The following is a 20,994-nucleotide window of genomic DNA, read 5'->3' as shown; positions in this document are numbered from 1 at the left end:
GGATCTTGTCTTTCTGGTGGACAGGTCCACGTCTGGTGGTGTGTTTTGGGGTGTCTGTAGACTTATTATGATTTTGGGCATCCTCTCTGCTAATGGGTGGGGTTGTGTTCCTGTCTTGCTAGTTGTTTGGCATAGGGTGTCCAGCACTGTAGCTTGCTGGTCGTTGAGTGAAGCTGGGTGCTGGCGTTGAGATGGAGATCTCTGCGAGATTTTCGCCGTTTGATATTATGTGCAGCTGGGAGGCCTCTTGTGGACCAGTGTCCTGAAGTTGGCTCTCCCACCTCAGAGGCACAGCACTAACTCCTGGCTGCAGCACCAAGAGCCTTTCATCCACACGGCTCCTTAATTTGGGATTATTCGTTGTCTATTCATGTATTCCACAGACGCAGGGTACATCAATTTGATTGTGGAGCTTTAATCCGCTGCTCCTGAGGCTGCTGGGAGAGATTTCCCTTTCTCTTCTTTGTTCTCACAGCTCCCAGGGGCTCAGCTTTGGATTTGGCCCTGCCTGTGCGTGTAGGTTGCCGGAGGGCGTCTGTTCTTCGCTCAGACAGGACGGGGTTAAAGGAGCCGCTGATTCGGGAGCTCTGGCTCACTCAGGCCGGGGGGGAGGGAGGGTCACGGAGTGCGGGGCGAGCCTGCGGCGGCAGAGGCCGGCTTGTCGTTGCTAGCCTGAGGCGCGCCGTGCGTTCTCCCGGGGGAGTTGTCCCTGGATCCCGGGACCCTGGCAGTGGCGGGCTGCACAGGCTCCCCGGAAGTGGGGTGTGGATAGTGACCTGTGTTCGCACACAGGCTTCTTGTTGGCGGCAGCAGCGGCCTCAGCGTCTCATGTCTGTCTCTGGGGTCCGCGCTGTTAGCCGCGGCTCGCAGCCGTCTCTGGAGCTCCTTTAAGCAGCGCTCTTAATCCCCTCTCCTCGCGCACCAGGAAACAAAGGGGGAAGAAAAAGTCTCTTGCCTCTTCGGCAGGTCCAGACTTTTACCGGGACTCCTTCCCGGCTAGCCGTTGTGCACTAACCCCGTGCAGGCTGTGTTCACGCCGCCAACCCCAGTCCTCTCCCTGAGCTCCGACCGAAGCCTGAGCCTCAGCTCCCAGCCCCCGTCCGCCCCGGCGGGTGAGCAGACAAGCCTCTCGGGCTGGTGAGTGCCGGTCGGCACCGATCCTCTGTGCGGGAATCTCTCCGCTTTGCCCCCCGCACCCCTGTTGCTGTGCTCTCCTCCGCGGCTCCAAAGCTTCCCCCCTCCTCCACCCGAAGTCTCCGCCCGCGAAGGGGCTCCTAGTGTGTGGAAACCTTTCCTCCTTCACGGCCTCCCTCCCAAGGAGGCCAAGAAATGTATTCTGAGGGACCCAGCTGCAAGCTGTATTCTGCGGGTGGACCCAGCTGCAGGCTGTAGTCTGCGGGTGGACCCAGCTGCAGGCTGTATTCTGTGGGTGGACCCAGCTGCAAGCTGTATTCTGCGGGTGGACCCAGCTGCAGGCTGTATTCTGCGGGTGGACCCAGCTGCAGGCTGTATTCTGCGGGTGGACCCAGCTGCAAGCTGTATTCTGCGGGTGGACCCAGCTGCAGGCTGTATTCTGCGGGTGGACCCAGCTGCAAGCTGTATTCTGCGGGTGGACCCAGCTGCAGGCTGTATTCTGTGGGTGGGCAGGAGATTGGATACTGGGAGGCACAGACTCTTGTTAGCCGCTCTGTCTGAAGGTCAGTGTAGGCATCCCCCAGCCGTGGCTCCCAGGGGACCTGGGTGGCATGAATCTGTACTTGTTCCTCCCAGCAGCCCATGGGCATTTCCTACAAGGGTGGATCGTACCTCTGAAAACAGCCTGGGGAGTGTCAGTAGCAGCTTTTACAGGATTATAAAGAGTAGCTCTTCTCCACAGAACAATGTAGAATCCTGGCAGCACAGGACGTTTTGCATCCCACTCCTGGGCATATATCTGGACAAAACCATAGAAAAGATACATGCACCCCTGTGTTCATAGCAGCAATATTCACAATAGCCAAGACATGGAAACAACCTAAATGTCCAGATGAATGGATAAAGAAGATGTGGTACATGTATATACAATGGAATATTACTCAGCCATATAAAAGAACAAAATAATGCCATCTGCAGCAACGTGGATGGACCTAGGGCTTACCATACTAAGTGAAGTCAGTCAGCTAAGGAAAGACAAATACCATATGATATCATTTATATGTGGAATCTAAAATATGACACAAATGGACATATCTGCAAAACAGAAACAGACTCACAGACATAGAGAACAGACTTGTGGTTGCCAAGGGGGAGGGGGGATGGGGGAGGGAAGGATTGGGAGTTTGAGGTTAGCAGATGCAAACTATTATATAGAGAATGGATAAACAATGAGATCCTACTGTATAGCACAGGGAACTATATTTTGTGATAAACCATAATGGAAAAGAATATGAAAAAGAATGTATATATGTGTGTGTATATATATATGCGAATCATTTTGCTGTCCAGCAGAAATTAACACAACATTGTAAATCATCTGTACTTCAATAAAATAAAAAAAGAAGTTTCACTCATTTTTAGCTGCGATAGAAAAGAGTAGTAGAAAGTTTTCCCGTGGAAGTCACCTAACTGAATTCTCCAAGGAGGCACCATAGCATCAAACTGCATAGGTTGAAATTTTTTAGAAGGATTCAGAGTTCTTGGATCTCAAATCTCTGCCCTTTCTCCCGCGTAGGATTTGCACAGCACAGCATTGCCTCCTGTGACCCACAGAGGCACATTTCGTTTGACCTGAGACCTCTTATTTGATGCTCCATCTTTCTTTTCTTTGGACATTTCATTTTGGTCTAGAAAAGCTGCTAGAGCTGTATTTAATCCACTGCTCTTGTTGATGATGCAGATACTGTAGACAAAGAATTTATCCTCCTTGAGAAGGTGAATTCAGTTTGGCTCTAGTGGCCGAGCATCGTCGCATGAGTTGATTACCAGGGGATGCCTAGCAGGTGAGAACTTGGACCGGTAGGTGGGCTTCTGTGCACCTGCTCTCCACAAGGGTCATAAACCCCACTGACATCTTCTCGGGATTTGCTTTTTTATATGGATTCCATTGTGCCAGAAGTGCCTCTTCTCAGTGACTAGTTGGGTCATCCACACCCGCTCTTGGGGTGTGACATAGAAATGGAAATGGAAAAGCTGGAGGGAATCATCGTACTATTAAAACGCAAATACTCCGTCATTTAATCATTAAGAACAAAGATTAAGAAAACTCCAAGAGTTGGAAATAGCAGCGTTCACACGATCCTTTCACATAATGAAGGCTACCTGTCTCGAATATGCTCGATAAAGGATCATTCCATCTTTTTCCTGTGGCTTTACTGGACAGAGCTAGTGGTTTGAAAGTCTTCTGTTCTACTGAGGAGAAATCAAACTTGAGGAGGAGTGTATTTCATCCTCACTGAACGAATACATCTCACTTTCCGTAAAGAAAATGCAGGTGTGTGTTACTGCCTGATGCGTCGGGTAATATGAATCACAGTGATCTCTTGCATTTGGGGAGTGTGTTAGGGTTTCCAAGATGCTTTATGTAATACTGTGGGCTCCAGATAGGATAATGTACAGTTAAGAATCACATAGGCAGGCATTTTTATAATGAGGAAAATTCAGGTTAAGAGCTCTGTTTGCTTTCCTGAGGTTGCGCAGGGAGGAGCATGTCTCCTCTTCCTGTGTCTTTCTTCTCTAGATGCTGCAAGCCAGAGGAAGCCAGGATGGGTCAGGAGTAGGGCTGGGAGACGGCGGGGTGGGGCTTGGGGAGCACAGTGGCTGGCCTCAGAGAGACGAGGCATTTGGAAGGGACAATTTTCCTCTACCTTTCTAGGTTCTTCTGGCTGGCTTAATAATTAAATTAACTAGAGACAGATTAACAGGAGGACAAACAAATTTACTTACATACAGGGGCTCCATGAGAATATGAGGACAGTCAGGCAATGGAGGCTGTGCTATTCTGAGCTAAGGGGACGGTGGGGATGTCGGGGAAGACAATTCACAGGAAGACGGAAAAGCACGTGTTTGTTAAACGGTTGTTTGCTGGGCCGAAAGAAACAATGGGACACAGAGAGGAACTTTAACAAACAGGCTCGGTGGTTTGTGACCACCTAGAGGGGTGGGAGGGAGGGAGACGCAAGAGGGAAGAGATATGGAAACATATGCATATGTATATCTGATTCACTTTGTTATACAGCAGAAACTAACACACCATTGTAAAGCAATTATACTCCAATAAAGATGTTGAAAACAAACAAACAGGCTTTGCTAGATTCCTCCCTGTCTCCCACCTAATTCATACGATACTGATGGATGTGAACGCTCCCGTCCTGGGACAGGTCGGCTATCCAAATTCTTTTAGTCGGTGAGGGGGAGGTTAAAATTTCTGCCTTAGTCTTTTGGGCCTTGACTGTTTTCAGTTCCAAGTAATCCTCATACCAGAGTGGCACATTTGGGGATGGCCAATTTTGCACCCCTACAGAGCCTACCCTTCACCCTTCCTGCATGGTTATAAGAAAATAGGGTATTTGCTTTCCAGACACAGACTTTCACCTCTTCTTGATGAATTAGGGTTAATATTATGAATACTAATTATTAGTTAAGTAATATTCTTTGACTGTTCATATGATCACACTTTCTTTCTTTCTTTTTTTTTTTTTTTGGTACGCGGGCCTCTCACTGTTGTGGCCTCTCCCGTTGCGGAGCACAGACTCCGGACGCGCAGGCTCAGCGGCCATGGCTCACGGGCCCAGCCGCTCCGCGGCATGTGGGATCTTCCCGGACCGGGGCACGAACCCGTGTCCCCTGCATCGGCAGGTGGACTCTCAACCACTGCGCCACCAGGGAAGCCCGATCACACTTTATTTCTAAGACCATTTTCATGCGAAACATGACGATCAGGAGAGGCAATGTGATCATCTCCACTTTATGATTGAAAGAAGCTGAGATTCCAAGAAGCTAAATTACTTGTGCTTGTAACAGCGAAAATTAGAACTGGAACCGGAACATCTGAACCATCATCATGAACCAAGTTCATGACTTTGTCTGCAGGGTGATACCCTCAGGGTCTGTGGAGCAGTGTGTGGCCTGGGCCCCTTCACATAAGGCCGCGGGGCTGCTATGTTTCAAGTTGTGATCTCCTTCGTCATTTTCCATTTTCTTCCCTTTCCCCCCATCCAGGCTGTGACCTATATTTGTGCGAGCCATGTTCCTGTCTATTTCAGCTCTTTCCTATTTAATTTGTTTGTTTTCATCTGATGGCTCCTCAGAAATGAGAGAACCAAGACCGTTTAGAACTCTAAGCGTTAATTGAATTGACTGGAGACAGAGCCTGAACTGAGCGGCTTCACAAACCCTGTGACCTCCCTGTAGGCTCCTGGGTGAGTGTTCAGATTTGATGCCTCGTTCTGGGCTGTGTTCCAGGCACGGAGCCTGTGATGTTGCATTCCAGTCGAGTCAGGTCATAGCCCTCACCCTGCCTCTGCACGCTCGTGTGTTACACGTGTGACTGTAGGTAACTGGTACCGAGCTGGTGTCATCTGGGATCAGGACATTTGTAAAATCTCAGGATGGTTTTAAAGTTTGCATTTCACCTGCAATGACCCTGTAGGGCCCCCGTTTAGGAGAAATAGATCTCTCTTGCTCTGAGGGTTCCTTGAGATTTTTCAATGGCTCTTTGAATGCTTACAGGGGCTGTGAGACCCTAGGCCAGCAGGAAGGAAGGGGCAGTTGGGGAAGGAAGGAAAGAGATGGGAGCAGGCCGAGGAAACAGGCAAAGTTCCACACCTGTGAGGTAGCATGCACTTGTACACCTGCACCTGCTTCTGAAACCTCAGTAGCAGCTGTCCCATTGTGACCTAATTTTGACTATAGATTTCCTTTCTTATTTATATGTTGTCTACATCCCCTTCTCCATAGAGGTTTTTCCTGGTACAACATTCTATAAAGTCCCACAATTTAAAAAAAAATTGTGATTTTTCCAGCCTTTAGCGCTTAACTTACCCAATGTCTATTTCTTTCAGACTTTACCCTTCCGGTTGCACTAAAAAGTCTGTGGATGAATGAATCTTGATGGTTTTGAAGAAGCAGGAAATACCATTTTCTCTCCTCACTGACTGATTTTATGGATGGGTCATCTGTGTAATGTAGACACAGTTCAGTGACACTGGTCTTGTTTTGTTGTTGTTGTTAGGACAGCTTTGACAATAAGCCGCTCCTTTGTCTCTGATTCTGAATTCAGCATTAATAAAACATCCATTTCTGTTATCATCCGGAACAGTGAGGAGTGTGTTTCAGACTTCGCTGTGCTGCTGTTCTCAAGTTCTTGCTGGATTTTCTTTTCTTGTTACGCTTAAAAGGTTTAGCGAGTGAACGGAAGGTCGCATGGGGACAGCTAAGCTTCTCCCTGGCTTGCCCCTGGGGTGTGTTTGTCACAGTGGCCGAAGTGCGTGTCTACTGCCTGGAACTTTGCTGTGGGGATTAGCTAATCCATCCTCAGCTAATTTCCTATGTTTTGTTTTTGTGGCTGAAGTGCCTTACCAGGCATATTGCTGCTGACACTGGATATAAAGACCTTTTCTGATTAGTTCTTAATCTTAATTGGAATGAGTCAAAATGAGTCCCGTTAGGACGTCTGTTTTTGGCTATAAGTAAGAGCTATTGCGGTCTCTCTCACAAACAGAATTTTGCATATAAAAATAACGTGAGAAGTGTTTTAAAACAATGTTTAGGTGTCCTTTGATACAACTAGGATTTGTGTACTTTTATTTTCCTGTGGCAACCTATTGTTTGTGATCAGTGGCTGAAGTTTAGATTTCCGGGCCCCAGGCAACATCTTGTGAGGGTTTCCCTGCATCCCTCTGGAGCAGGGATTCTCCACCTTGGTACTGTCGACGTTTTGGACCACATAACTCTTGTTATAGAGGCTGTCCAGTGAGTGCATTGAAGGATGTGTAGCAGCATAGCAGCATCTCTGGCCTCTGCCTATTCGATGTCAATAGTGCCCTCTCCCCAGTCGTGACAATCAAAAACGTCTCCAGATTTTGCCAAATGTCCCTTGGGCTTAGGGCTGCCGGAATTAGCAAATAAAAACACAGGACACCCAGTTAAATTTGGGTTTCAGATAAACTGTAAACACTTTTTTATTGTGATTAAATATACACAGCATAAAAATGACCATTTAAAGCATTTTTAAATATAAAGTTCAGTGGCATTAAGTACATTCCTTTGTTGTGCAGCCTTTACCACCGTCCATCTCCAGAACTCTTTTCATCGTCCCAAACTGAAATTCTATCCCTACTAAACACTAACTCCCTCTCCCCTCCTCTTATAGCCCCTCCCCCGACCAGCCCCTGGCAACCACCGTTCTACTTTCTATCTCTGTGGATTTGACTAGTCTAGGCACCTCATGTAAGTGGAATCGTGTGGTATTTGTCCTTTAGCATTTGTTTTATTTCCCTTAGCAGAATGTCCTCAAGCTTCATTCATACTGTGGCACGCATCAGAATTTCCTTTCTTTTTAAGCCTGAATGATATTCCTATGTACAACTGTACCACAGTTTATTTATCCATTGGTCTGTTGATGGACATTTGGGTTGTTTCCACATTTCAGCTAGTGTGAATAGTCCGCTATGAACGTTAGTGCTTATGAATGATTTCTTAGTAAAGTATGTCCCACGCAATTTCAGAATATACTTAGATGTTAAAAATATGCCTTGTTTATCTGATACTCACATTAACTGGGCATCTGGGCATCATCAAGCTGTTGTATTTGATTTTATCCGGTCAGTAATCCTACTGAGTGGAGACCCATGGCCCTAGGCGCTGCCCTCCTTCCTTGGGCCCGGGCTCGGGGCTGCAAGGACAGCTGTCATCCCTGGGATTGTCACATATGACTTGCAGGTAAAATCTGGGAGATTCCAAGACCCCCCAGCACAGAGAAGCTCATGCAGAACATGTGGACACCATTAACGTCTACTTTCCTTAAACTTCATGAATCGACAGCAATTTGCTCTCAATTTGGGAAAAGTGATGGAGGTATCGACCTACTGTTTTCGCTCTGTTTTGCACCCACAGTGGTTCTGGTAAATTAACGTGTATTAAGGTGACTGTAGAGAAATAGTATCATGATCAGATTCTTCAAAAAGTCAACTTAAAGAAACAAGGTGGGATCCTCACTGGCTACTTGTCTCCATTTCGAATTGTTTCTCTTTTTCCATTTTGCTTTTTCTACCACCCAGAGAAGCCACTTAATAGATTATTTCTACCTGGTTGAGGACAGTCACGTGTGGCCGCCTAGAGCATTGCCTCCGAGGCACAGGGACTTGGGTGAATCCTGGCTCTGCACCGCCAGCCTCGGTTTCCTCATCAGGATAAAAAAATGACATGAATGCCTTCCTCAGTGGGGTCCCCAGGAGGGTAAAGGAGGTCATTCGGATACAGCTCGGGCTGTGGGAATATCGGGTACACATAGGTGCTCAACTCGACTCAGCTTTGAGCTGGGGTGAGGTTTTGGTGGCAGAAAGGTAGCAGTGATTGCTAACATTTATTAAATGCTTACTGTGTACCAGCCTAAAGCCTTTGCTTGGATTGTTGCTTTTGATCCCGTGAGGATCATTGAGCTCACGAGGTTTCGACCATTATAATCCCCTTTCACAGATAGAGAACTGGGGCACGGAGAAGTTTACTTTACCGGAAGTGAGTGGTGGAGCTGGGGTTGGCCTTGGGGCATCCTGATTCCAGACTGAATAGTCATCCTAACCACTCAGCTACACTGCTGTCTACACAGGGAGTGGAAATGACGCACGTGGGGATCACTGAGGCGGGAGGTCCCTCCCTTCAGGCTCCAGGAGAGGGGCCTTTGCAGCCCCTCAAGCCCAGCCCCAGGAAGGATGCTCCTTCTAGAACACCTTTTGTGTTTCCAACCTACTCAGAACCTCTCGCCCTCCTCCCGCCGGCCCCGACCTGGCAAAATGTCACGGCAGTCAGGACTCAAGCCACCAATGCCCAGCTTGAGAAAATGCGATACTGATTTTTCACAAAAACCAAAATGGTTTTAATTTTCCTACCCTGACTCAAATAGGAAGTCAGGCAGTTACCACTTAGCTCTCCTGCAGGTGGGAAACCATGGCCTTGGGCTCCCGGGGCTCAGCACACTTGCTCTCCTACGGACCCTGCTTCCCAACCCACCCACTCACCAGGTGTTCCAAGGTGTCGACAGTTTAAACTTTTGATGGGAAATGTGGCCTTTCTTTCTTCTGCGATGTTTTGGGGCCTGGGAAGGAACCTTCCCTCACTGACTGCTGTGGGCAGACCTCACCTCACCTGGGCTGGTTTTCTTCACTGGAAAACTTCACACCCACGTGCACACTTTCAGACGCACCTGTGGGGTGCATGTACAGGCTACTTCTTAGGGTTTCTGCCCAAGAAAGCTTGGCTTCTGGGTGTGGATTTGGTCCACGTGTGTTACATCATGCAGGAAGGGTGTCGGCAGTTAGCTCTGTGGCTTTCGAGATCCTCCTGTGATGACTTTACGTAGGGCGTCAGATGGTGAGAACCAGAGCCTCCTGAGACCCAGAAGCAGGAATTCTGCTCTGAACAGCTTCGTCTTCTGGCCGGAGCACTGTTTGCACAAGAGGAGGCCTGGCGGGAGCTTAGGGGGATGTGTTTGGTTTCTGAAGTCATAAAACCGAGCTCTCATTTGGGTTCATTGGACAAGTCCCGCTGTGTCCCTTTATTTGTTCTTTCCTGTATTACGGGCTTAAGGGTGGCTCGTTTCAATGTCTCTTTATTTTCCCCGAAAGCTCAGTAACGATTTAATGACAGAATTTAAGGAGCTTGTTATATAAATACATGTAAAGGGAAAAAGATGAACGTTTTCCCCCAGTGAGTAAGGGTGACCGTCAATCCAAGGAAAGCAGCAGAAGAAAGGGCCAAGGAAAGGTCTGTCCTCCTCACTGTCCCCCCGCACTGGGGGGACAGCCCACACCTGTGCCCCCGGAGCCTTCAGGCTGAGCACACACAGCTGCACCTGCAAGGGAGGCTGTGAGTCTGTTCACGTGTTGGAACCGGGAAGGAAGGAGCATTATGTCAAAGGAGACCACATTTGAGCACCAGAGTTACCTACGGGGCAAAACGATTCTCCTGGAAAATCTAATGAAACACTTTCAGTGTGATGTTCAGCAGAGAGTGTTTGGGGCGGGTGTGACTACATCTGTGTGGGCGACATGAGGATAACTGGCCACATGAATGATGCAGAAGAGGAAGAGGGGCGGTCCTGGGAACCCTAATTCTCCTTAGAGAGACGCATGGTATTCCCCGGCCAAGCAGAAGAGGGAAGCAACTGCTCTGTTGAGACAATGGAAGGACGCTTGCAACTTTTTTTTTTTTTTTTAATGATTTTCTTGTTGCCCTGTGTCCGTCAGCTCAGCATTTGTCTGTCTTATGGACAAGGTGAAGTTGGGATGGCCTCATATATGGCAAGGTAAGTCTGGGGGTAGCTGGAGGTGCATCCTGATAGCGCTACGGAGGGACTTGAGAACTTGTCTGGAAACTTTGCCGGTCCCCCTGCATTCTTCCTACGGGAGACTGCTCTGGCCTCTGGTCTTTATCTAAAATGTTGGTGATAATAGGATTAGCACCTCCGTGATGAAGTTGTGCACCCAGGAAGATCTTTAGAAATAGCAGAGCCGTGTGGGGCGGTCAAGGCTTCCATCATAGTCGAGAATTCCCTGATATTGGGCTGTTCAAGCTGCAGCTGATTGGCTGCTGTCAGGGATCATAGCAGAGAATTTCACAGTCATGGAGGAGGGGACAAGATGACCTCAGAGATTTCCTCCACCAGTGAGATAACACATACAGAGTCCGCCTGATTATACCTGTCATGGGGTGAATTGTGTCCCCCTGCAAAAAAGATATGTCCAAGTTCTAACCTTTGGTACCCGTGAATGTGAATTTACTTGGAAGTAGGGTCTTTGAAGAGATAATTAATTTTAGCTTCTTGAGATGGAATTATCCTGGAGTTAGGGTGGGCCTTGAATCCAACGACTGGTCCTCTTTCAAGAGAAAGGAGAGGGAGGTTTGAGGCACAGAGACCACAGAGGGGGAAGCCATGTGGAGGTGAAGGCGTCTGCGACCGAGGATGCCGAGGGTTAGTGGCCACCACCAGGGACTGGGAGAGAGACCTGGGACTGATTCTCCTCAGAGGCTCCGGAAGGAACCAGCCCCATCACACCATGATCTTGGACCTCTGGTTGGTGGAACTGTGAGACAATACATTTCTGTTATTTTCAGCCACCCAGTTTGTGGTACGTTGTTACAGCCATTTCAGGAAACGAATTCAACACCTGACTCATAAGAAGCGCCCCATGAATGCTAGCTACGAAGACTGCCGCTACGGTGACTGCTAGCCCCAGGAGGACGAGGTGTTCTTGCAGAGAATTAGCTATTCCACTTCCAAGAACCTTCCGGGCCCCAGAATGTTGTTGTCAGCTGACCTACTGAAAGTAGAAGCTCTTCGACTTTGATTTCTTCTTTGTGGATAGACTTCAGAGAACAAGGGTGCTTGTTTAGGAATAATCAATAGAATTATTATTGGTATTAATCAACAGAACGTTGCTACAATCCAAACCCATATCAAAAGTAGGTTTATATAAAAAGCACTAGTGTGTTATCTCCATGAAGTATAGCGTATAAAGTTCAGGGTAGTAAACGTCCGAACGCCAGATCCGGTGTTACAACGTCAGTTATGGCGGGGAGAGAGCTCTTCCTGGATGACCGTCTTACCTACACATTCCAACAGCCGTCTATCCTCCTGGCCCAGGACAGCGGGATCTGGGGATTTAGCTGTTGTGACTTTTATAAACTTGGTGATCGGTCTCAGGCTTTCATATCTGTACCTGACCCAGTTTCAGTGGCTGCCTTTGAGTCTGAATGTCAAGAGATCAGGCTGAAGGAGAGCTGGGGGAGGGCAGGTAATAACACTTTTACACACAGTAGGAGGAAAGCCAAGGGGAACAAAGAGAGAGGAAGCTCCTTGGATTGAAAGACAGGGGCAGAGATTTATCTTCCACCAAATCTAAGGACTGAGAGCCTGGATGGAGAGAGGGTTCAAATGTGAATTCAACTCTCATGCTCCCTTCGTGACCTCCTTTAAGAAAAGCTGGCTTTGAAAAATGAGACTTTCCCAAGGGGTATGATACATTGTCTTTATCACTTCATGTACGTTTCTCAGAAATCCATTGGTTTCCTGGAATTTTTACTTAGAATTCCAGATAGTCCAGCAATAGTGTTTTAAGAACCATGGTTGTCACCCACACCGTGGATGGCACATGTGTTTGCTGCAGTGTGTTTCTGTAGCCCAATCATAAAGCCTTTGGGAACAGCGATAGCGCCAGGGATTGTCCTTCCAACTCAACACTGTCTCACTGCAAAGAGAATCCCCTTTTCTCTGAGACAAAGGATGGGAAGCCTCAGCATTCTCATTCCCTGTCTGGATTTCCACCCTATTGCAGCTGGGTCACAGGATCTCCACTGATAGCCCATTATTGGCCTATAATTCCAAGACCAATGCTGCTCCAAAGCATGAGGCATATATGCACACTTCAAGATTAGGAACATTGAGACATGATCATCAGGTTATTGATTAATTTTTTACTTATTTATTTTTATGGAAGTAGAGTTGATTTACAATGTTGCATTGGTTTCAGGTGTCCCACACAGTGATTCCATATTTGTATAGATTATACTCCACCTGAAGTTATCACAAAATGATGCCTGTGTTTCTCTGTGCTGTATCCTTGTTGCTTATCTATTTTATACGCAGTAGTTTGTATCTCTTAATCCCCTCCCCCTATCTTGTCCCTCCCCACTTCCCTCTCCCCACTGGTAACCAGTGGAGAGTTTGTTCTCCGCATCTGAGTCTGTTTTGTTATATACATTTGTTTGTTTTGTTTTTTAGATTTCATATATAAGTGATAACACAGAGTATTTGTCTTTCTCTGTCTGACTTATTTCACTCAGCATAAAACTCTCTAGGTCCATTCAAGTCGTTGCATTCTTTGTTATGGCTGAGCAGTATTCCATTATATATATATATATGGACTCTCTATATAGAATATGTATATATATATATGCGTAACTCATCTTCTTTACCGTTTCTCTATTGATGGACCCTTAGGTTGCTTCCATATCCTGGCTGTTGTAAATAATGCTGCTATGAACATCGGAGTGGCATGTGGAGATGCCCTCTGCTTGCTTTCTGCCCGGGTGTCCTCGGTGGGAAGGCCGTGCCCTCCTGTGCTTGCACTGTGCGAGCCGTCCACGGAGCCACGCTATTGTTCTCGCCATCCTTCCTCTCCTGCTCGCCTCCCCAACTCCTGACAAAATATGGAAATCCTGTCCCCAAGTAGTCGTGATCACAATACACCATCACACAGCCAAAAGAATGTATTTTTAACCCGGAGACTTCGAAAATGGCTTAAATCATTCCTGCTGTCGTCTATTAGTCTGCCGCCGGCTTGTTATTTTTCCCAGGAGTAATAAGCCTTGCAGCCCCGCTGCCCGGAGCACGTGGCCGGCTCCGGGCACAGACGGGACGGCTCATCCAAGTGCAAGTCATCGGCCTCCTCGGAACAGCCAAGGGAAGGTGCTCAGGACCGCCAAGCTCAGGACCTGCCAGTAGATGCTTTTTGCAGACTGTTTGCAGTGGATCTGGGGCAGGAAGCCCAGTGTGGCTCAGGAGTTCAGGGGGGCAGAAGAGGGGCTTTTGGTGGCTTTAAAAATCAGATGGGAAGAAAGAAACAAATGCAGGGGAAGCCTGGTTTTCTCTGGAGGCTGCGAGAGGAAGGTGCTTTGAAAGAGGGCATTCCAGATTTTCCTTTTCCTTGAGGGGCAACTACTCCTGACTTTCCTCAGGTCTTGTATTTCAGGGGCGTTTGATGGGGGCGTGGCAGGGGCAGTGACTGCTCAAACCTGACTGCAATATGGGTCTCAGTGGCAGAGGGGTCCGTGGAGTCAGCCACAGGCTGTGGACCTCCAGCCTGGAGTGAGAGGTCACCCAAAACCTCTGGGACCCGTTACAAGGCAGGGGATTTGAGATCAAGCAGGCACTCACTATCAACATCACTGGAAAAGAAAAGAAAAAAGTTAAATGGGGAATTTCAGAAAACAAATTGAGAGAATGTTCCCATTAACATTTTCCTTTGGGTTTTGAACTGGAAGGACCTCAGAGAGCGGGTATTTTAACCCTTGCAACTTACAAATCAGGCACGTGAGGTCACACAAGTGTAGTGGCAGCTTCAGAGGCTCAAGTTCACGGGGAGCCCGTGGCCACGTGTGGGTCTTGCAGCTGCTGGTCCAGTGTTCTTCTCACCCAGCATCCCTCTAAGTGATTTGCACGTTAAACAGGTTGAGTCTTCACCGTAATGGTGTGAGGTTGCTGCCGTTCTCTTGATCCACTTTTACCCAATGAGCCTGAGGCGTAACGGGGTTCAGTCTGTCAACCAGAGTTCCATGGCTGGGAAGTGACAGTGGGATTCCAGCTGGGTGGTGGGCCCTGGGAGCTGTGCCCTGGTTGCTACCCCACGTGGCCCGCTCAGCCTTTTGGTGGCTGGTCTGAGATCCTAACCACCACTTATAACATACCATCCCCGGGGAAACATGTGTTCTGGGTCCTAAGAGAGAAAGGACCCATCAGCACAGATGGGCACCAGGGGACCCGGGAACTCAGGGCTGTTTGCTGCAGCTGTTGGGCAGAAAGATGGCTTGGGGACTGAGTGGAGATTGCCAGCCTGATGCAAGTCTAGTTTCAGGAGCCCACAGGTGAGCAGAGGTCTGGATGGAGGCCCAGAAACCACTCAGATTTACTGTCACTTCCCCACACGCTGCTTGAGTAGCCAGCATCGCGCTTCCTGTATCTCACCCGACAAACTCAAGGTGGGGCAAGTTGCTTCCCTTTGGGTCCTTCTGCTTTTGGTCTACTTCTGAATATCGATTCCCAAACTAGACTATGCTTCAGAGACCCACTTTGGCTGAGTCCTGGGGTCATGTTCTATCCTGGGAGGAATCCCAGGAGATTGAGTTCACTCTCAGTTGCCCAGAGTGGAGCCAGACCACCCCTGCCCTCTTTAAGGTGGTCCTGATTTCCTGGTGGTCCCTTGCATGAAAGAAGCCAGAAGCAGCCTGGACTCAAGATGTTCAGAGCCCCTGTTAGGAATCACGCTAATCTCAGAGGAGTGTTCAACTCTGCACAGCTCCTCTTGTTATTATGCATTTGTAGGCATGTGGATCTACAGAAGATGCCTTAGGGACTTGCTTATGACGTAGTGACCAGGAGAGGGTTCACTTGCAAACCTTTGACCTGACTCAGCAGTTCCCAGCAGGGTCCATAAATGTTTGTTGATTCATTGAGTGACTGAGTGAACCAAAGTAGGCTGAGAAGTGTTTCTAGAGCAATAGGAAGTCTGCACTGTTCTGAGACACAATTAATCTACTTGCTATATAGCTCAGTTTCAGCATTGACCTGTGTGTTGCTGCTGCCTGTGGGGAGCCAGACTATTTGTACCATGTGGTTATAGCTCGGCACTGACACCTAGTGGCAGTGTCCTTAATTGCAAGCAAAGTGCCTGTTAAATCAGTGGCAGTGTCAAAGCATGGTATTCCTGAGAATGGTGCCCTTGGAGTTATGCAGAGTGGTAGCCCTACCTAGGAAGATGTAACCTTGCAAAATAATCTACCAAAATGACCATGAGTCTCTTGTCTTCTCTTAGGGGTGCATAATTAGGACCATCTGATTAACTGGTCTGAATTAAATTTCTGATTATGATAGTAACCTAACACATAGGAATAATTTTTCTCATTTTACATGTTAGGAAGTGAATGTAAGGTTTGGTAATATGCCTGAGCCCATGGCAGGGGCTGGGTTTGGATCACATTTTGCCTATGCTCTTTCTCTGAGCCTCAGTGGCACCACCCAACTCCAGGGGCACCATCCACATTAGAGGTCATGTGCACAGTACTTCTGGAGTTGTGCAAATTGTAGCTGTCCTCTTTCTACCTCACCTGTCTGCCCCTTCAGGAGCTGATTTCTTAAGTCTGTTCAGTATTCTAGGTTCAATGAGCGACTGAGGCTATGAAATAATCCTAAAATTCATAATAATATATCTTATACTAGATGTATTTAATATTTATCTAGTATTAATATACTATAATTAAAAACTTCTATTTTTCTTGCAACCTGTGAAAAATCATATCATGCCTCTGATTCTCAACCCTGGAGAGCTCCAATCAAGTTGTGAAGCTCCTTTACAAATTAAACTCATGTTAGAAAAACCCAATGTAATGATATGTGAAATGGAGGCTATCTAATGTCCCTGGGCCACCTGCTGATGGTCACTGTCATGATGACGACAGTGAAATTGATGATAATGAAAATAGCGGGAGATGATAAAAGTTAACAGTTACTGAGTACCCATTATTTCCTTGACGCCTTACAGCCACTTTATGAGGGAAGTACAAGTATTGACCTGATTTTCAGAGGAAATGACGTGCTTGCCCAACTTGACTGAGCTGATAAGTGTCAGAGCTAACCCAGGTTAGCCTGAGTGCAAGGCCTTACCCTTAACAACTTACACTATACAGTCTCCCAATTACAAGAAGAGCTTCAGACTCTTGCTTTGAAAGCAAAAACAAGTAAGTACTATAATAATGAGCCTAAAAATGACCCTGCAAAAAATAAATTATCCAGCCATATTGCCACCTCTAAAGCAATTCTGGATAAAGCATCTGTCCTTTTGATTATAAAGCATCAGCTACGTCTTCTTAAAGCATTTATTCTTATCCCTAGTTTTGTGAAATTTCATGGTATCTGAATTTGTGAATTTCTGGAAAAAAATACTCGAAGCTCATTTTAACCTGGCTTCTTTCAAAATGAAATATATTTCATTAAGCATATCTATGGGTGCTGTAGACCGAATGTTTGTGTTCGCCCCCGCAATTCATATGTTAAATCTTTTTTTTTGAATTTTATTTTTTTAATTTTCTTTATACAGCAGGTTCTTATTAGTTATCCATTTTATACATATTAGTGTGTATATGTCAATCCCAATCTCCCAATTCATCCCACCACCACCACCACCCCCTCCTCCTCCACTGCTTTCTCCCCTTGGTGTCCATACGTTTGTTCTCTACATCTGTGTCTCTATTTCTGCCCTGCAAACTTGTCCATCTGTACTATTTTTCAGGTTCCACATATATGCGTTAATATACGATATTTGTTTTTCTCTTTCAGACTTACTTCACTCTGTATGACAGTCTCTAAATTCATCCACGTCTCTACAAATGACCCAATTTCATTCCTTTTTATGGCTAATATTCCATTGTATATATGTACCACATCTTCTTTATCCATTCATCTGTCGATGGGCATTTAGGTTGCTTCCATGAGCTGGCTATTGTAAATAGTGCTGCAGTAAACATTAGGGTGCGTGTGTCTTTTTTTTTTTTTCTTTGAGGTACGCAGGCCTCTCACTGTTGTGGCCTCTCCCGTTGCGGAGCACAGGCTCCGGACGCACAGGCTCAGCAGCCATGGGTCACGGGCCCAGCTGCTCCGTGGCATGTGGGATCTTCCCGGACTGGGGCACAAACCTGTGTCCCCTGCATCGGCAGGCGGACTCTCAACCAGTGCACCACCAGGGAAGCCTGCATGTGTCTTTTTGAATTATGGTTTTCTCTGGGTATATGCCCAGTAGTGGGATTGCTGGGTCATGTGGTAATTTTATTTTTAGTTTTTTAAGGAACCTCCATATTGTGGCTGTATCAATTTACATTCCCACCAACAGTGCAAGAAGGTTCCCTTTTCTACACACCCTCTCCAGCATTTGTTGTTTGTAGATTTTCTGCTGATGCCCATTCTGACTGCTGTGAGGTGATACCTCATTGTAGTTTTGATTTGCATTTCTCTAGTAATTAGTGATGTTGAGCAGATTTTCGTGTGCTTCTTAGCCATCTGTATGTCTTCTTTGGAGAAATGTCTACTTAGGTCTTTTGCCTATTTTTGGATTGGGTTGTTTTTTCAGTATTGAGCTGCATGAGCTGTTTATATATTTTGGAGATTAGTCCTTTGTCTGTTGATTCGTTTGCAAATATTTTCTCCCATTCTGAGGGTTGTCTTTTCGTTTTCTTTGTAGTTTCCTTTGCTGTGCAAAAGCTTTTAAGTTTCATTAGGTCCCATTTGTTTCTTTTTGTTTTTATTTCCATTACTCTAGGAGGTGGATCAAAAAAGATCTTGCTGTGATTTATGTCAAAGAGTGTTCTTCCTATGTTTTCCTCTAAGAGTTTTATAGTGCCCGGTCTTACATTTAGGTCTCTAATCCATTTTGAGTTTATTTTTGTGTATGGTGTTAATTTCATTCTTTTACATGTACCTGTCCAGTTTTCCCAGCACCACTTATTGAAGAGACTGTCTTTTCTCCATTGTATATCCTTGCCTCCTTTGTCATAGATTAGTTGACCATAGGTGCGTGGGTTTATCTCTGAGCTTTCTATCCTGTTCCATTGATCTATATTTCTGTTTTTGTGCCAGTACCATGTTGTCTTGATTACTGTAGCTTTGTAGTATAGTCTGAAGTCAGGGAGTCTGATTCCTCCAGCTCCGTTTTTTTCCCTCAAGACTGCTTTGGCTATTCGGGGTCTTTTGTGTCTCCATGCAAATTTTAAGATTTTTTGTTCTAGTTCTGTAAAAAATGCCATTGGTAATTTGATAGGGATTGCATTGAATCTGTAGATTGCTTTGGGTAGTAGAGTCATTTTCACAATATTGATTCTTCCAATCCAAGAACATGGTATGTCTCTCCATCTGTTTGTATCATCTTTAATTTCTTTCAGCAGTGTCTCATAGTTTTCTGCATACAGGTCTTTTTGTCTCCCTAAGTAGGTTTATTCCTAGGTATTTTATTCTTTTTGTTGCAATGGTAAATGGGAGTGTTTCTGTAATTTCTCTTTTAGATTTTTCATCATTAGTGTATAGGGATGCAAGATTTTCTGTGCATTAATTTTGTATCCTGCAACTTTACCAAATTCATTGACGAGCTCTAGTAGTTTTCTGGTGGAATCTTTAGGATTCTCTATGTATAGTATCATGTCATCTGCAAACAGTGACAGTTTTACTTCTTTTTCAATTTGGATTCCTTTTCTTCTCTGACTGCCGTGGCTAGGGCTTCCAAAAGTATGTTGAAGAATAGGGGTGAGAGTGGACATCCTTGTCTTTTTCCTGATCTTAGAGAAAATGCTTTCAGTTTTTCACCATTGAGAATGATGTTTGCTGTGGGTTTGTTGTATATGGCCTTTATTATGTTGAGGTAGGTTCCCTTTATGCCCATTTTCTGGAGAGTTTTTGTCATAAATGGGTATTGAATTTTGTCAAAAGCTTTTTCTGCATCTATTGAGATGATCATATGGTTTTTCTTCTTCAATTTGTTAATATGGTGTATCACATTGATTGATTTGCATATACTGAAGAATCCTTGCATCCCTGGGATAAATCCCACTTGATCATGGTGTATGATCTTTTTAATGTGTTGTTGGATTCTGTTTGCTAGTATTTTGTTGAGGATTTTTCCATCTATGTTCAGCAGTGATATTGGTCTGTATTTTTCTTTTTTTGTAGTACCTTTGTCTGGTTTTGGTATCAGGGTGATGGTGGCCTCATAGAATGAGTTTGGGAGTGTTCCTTCCTCTGCAATTTTTTGGAAGAGTTTGAGAAGGATGGGTGTTAGGTCTTCTCTAAATGTTTGTGAAGCCATCTGGTCCTGGACTTTTGTTTGTTGGAATATTTTAAATCACAGTTTCAATTTCATTACTTGTGATTGGTCTGTTCATATTTTCTATTTCTTCCTGGTTCAGTCTTGGAAGGTTATACCTTTCTGAGAATTTGTCCATTTATTCCAGGTTGTCCATTTTATTGGCATAAAGCTGCTTGTAGTAGTCTCTTAGGATGCTTTGTATTTCTGTGGTGTCTATTGTAACTTGTCCTTTTTCATTTCTAATTTTATTGATTTGAGTCCTCTCCCTCTTTTTCTTGATGAGTCTGGCTAATGGTTTATCAATTTTATTTATCTTCTCAAAGAACCAGCTTTTACTTTTATTTATCTTTGCTATTGTTTTCTTTGTTTCTGTTTCATTTATTTCTGCTCTGATATTTATGATTTCTTCTACTAACTTTGGGTTTTGTTTGTTCTTCTTTCTCTAGTTCCTTTTGATGTAAGGTTAGATTGTTTATTTGAGATTTTTCTTGTTTCTTGAGGTAGGCTTGTTGCTATAAACTTCCCTCTTAGAACTGCTTTTGCTGCATCCCATAGGTTTTGGATTGTCGTGTTTTCATTTTCATTTGTCCCTAGGTATTTTTTGATTTCCTCTTTGATTTCTTCAGTGATCTCTCTGTTATTTAGTAATGTATTGTTTAGCTTCCATGTGTTTGTGTTTTTTACGTTTTTTTCCTTGTAATTGATTTCAAATCTCAGAGCGTTGTGGTCTGAAAAGATTCTTGATATGATTTCAATTTTCTTAAATTTCCTGAGGGTTGATTTGTGACCCAAGATGTGATCTATCCTGGAGAATGTTCCGTGTGCACTTGAGAAGAAAGTGTAATCTGCTGTTGTTGGATGGAATGTCCTACAAATATCAATTAAATCTATCTGGTCTATTGTGTCATTTAAAGCTTGTGTTTCCTTAGTAATTTTCTGTCTGGATGATCTGTCCATTGGTGTAAGTGAGGTGTTAAAGTCCCCCACTATTATTGTGTTACTGTGATTTCCTCTTTTATAGCTGTTAGCAGTTGCCTTATGTATTGAGGTGCTCCTAAGTTGGGAGCATATATGTTTATTATTGTTGTATCTTCTTCTTGGATTGATCCCTTCATCATTATGTAGTGTCCTTCCTTGTCTCTTGTAACATTCTTCATTTTAAATTCTATTTTATCTGATA

The 20,994-nt window shown here is 45.4% G+C and overlaps 1 protein-coding gene across 2 annotated transcripts in view; it reads left to right on the top strand.

Moving 5' to 3' along the window:
• DISC1 (DISC1 scaffold protein) overlaps positions 1–20,994 on the top strand; it is a 347,726-nt gene that overhangs the window by 232,098 nt on the left and 94,634 nt on the right. The window contains exon 9 of one of the 2 annotated variants that reach the window (XM_079901083.1): positions 6,039–6,127. The exons of the other annotated variant lie outside the window; for it this stretch is intronic. Coding sequence (XP_079757209.1) covers positions 6,039–6,088 — 50 coding nt within the window. The 3' untranslated portion in view covers positions 6,089–6,127. Of the gene's footprint in view, positions 1–6,038; positions 6,128–20,994 lie in introns of those variants that run through there. 2 annotated transcript variants of the gene reach the window in all.

The sequence above is a fragment of the Stenella coeruleoalba genome (genome assembly GCF_951394435.1).
Source record: "Stenella coeruleoalba genome assembly, chromosome: 16".
NCBI lineage: Eukaryota > Metazoa > Chordata > Mammalia > Artiodactyla > Delphinidae > Stenella > Stenella coeruleoalba.
Note: the sequence above shows the minus strand (reverse complement) of the source record. Positions and strands in the feature narration are given on the sequence as shown.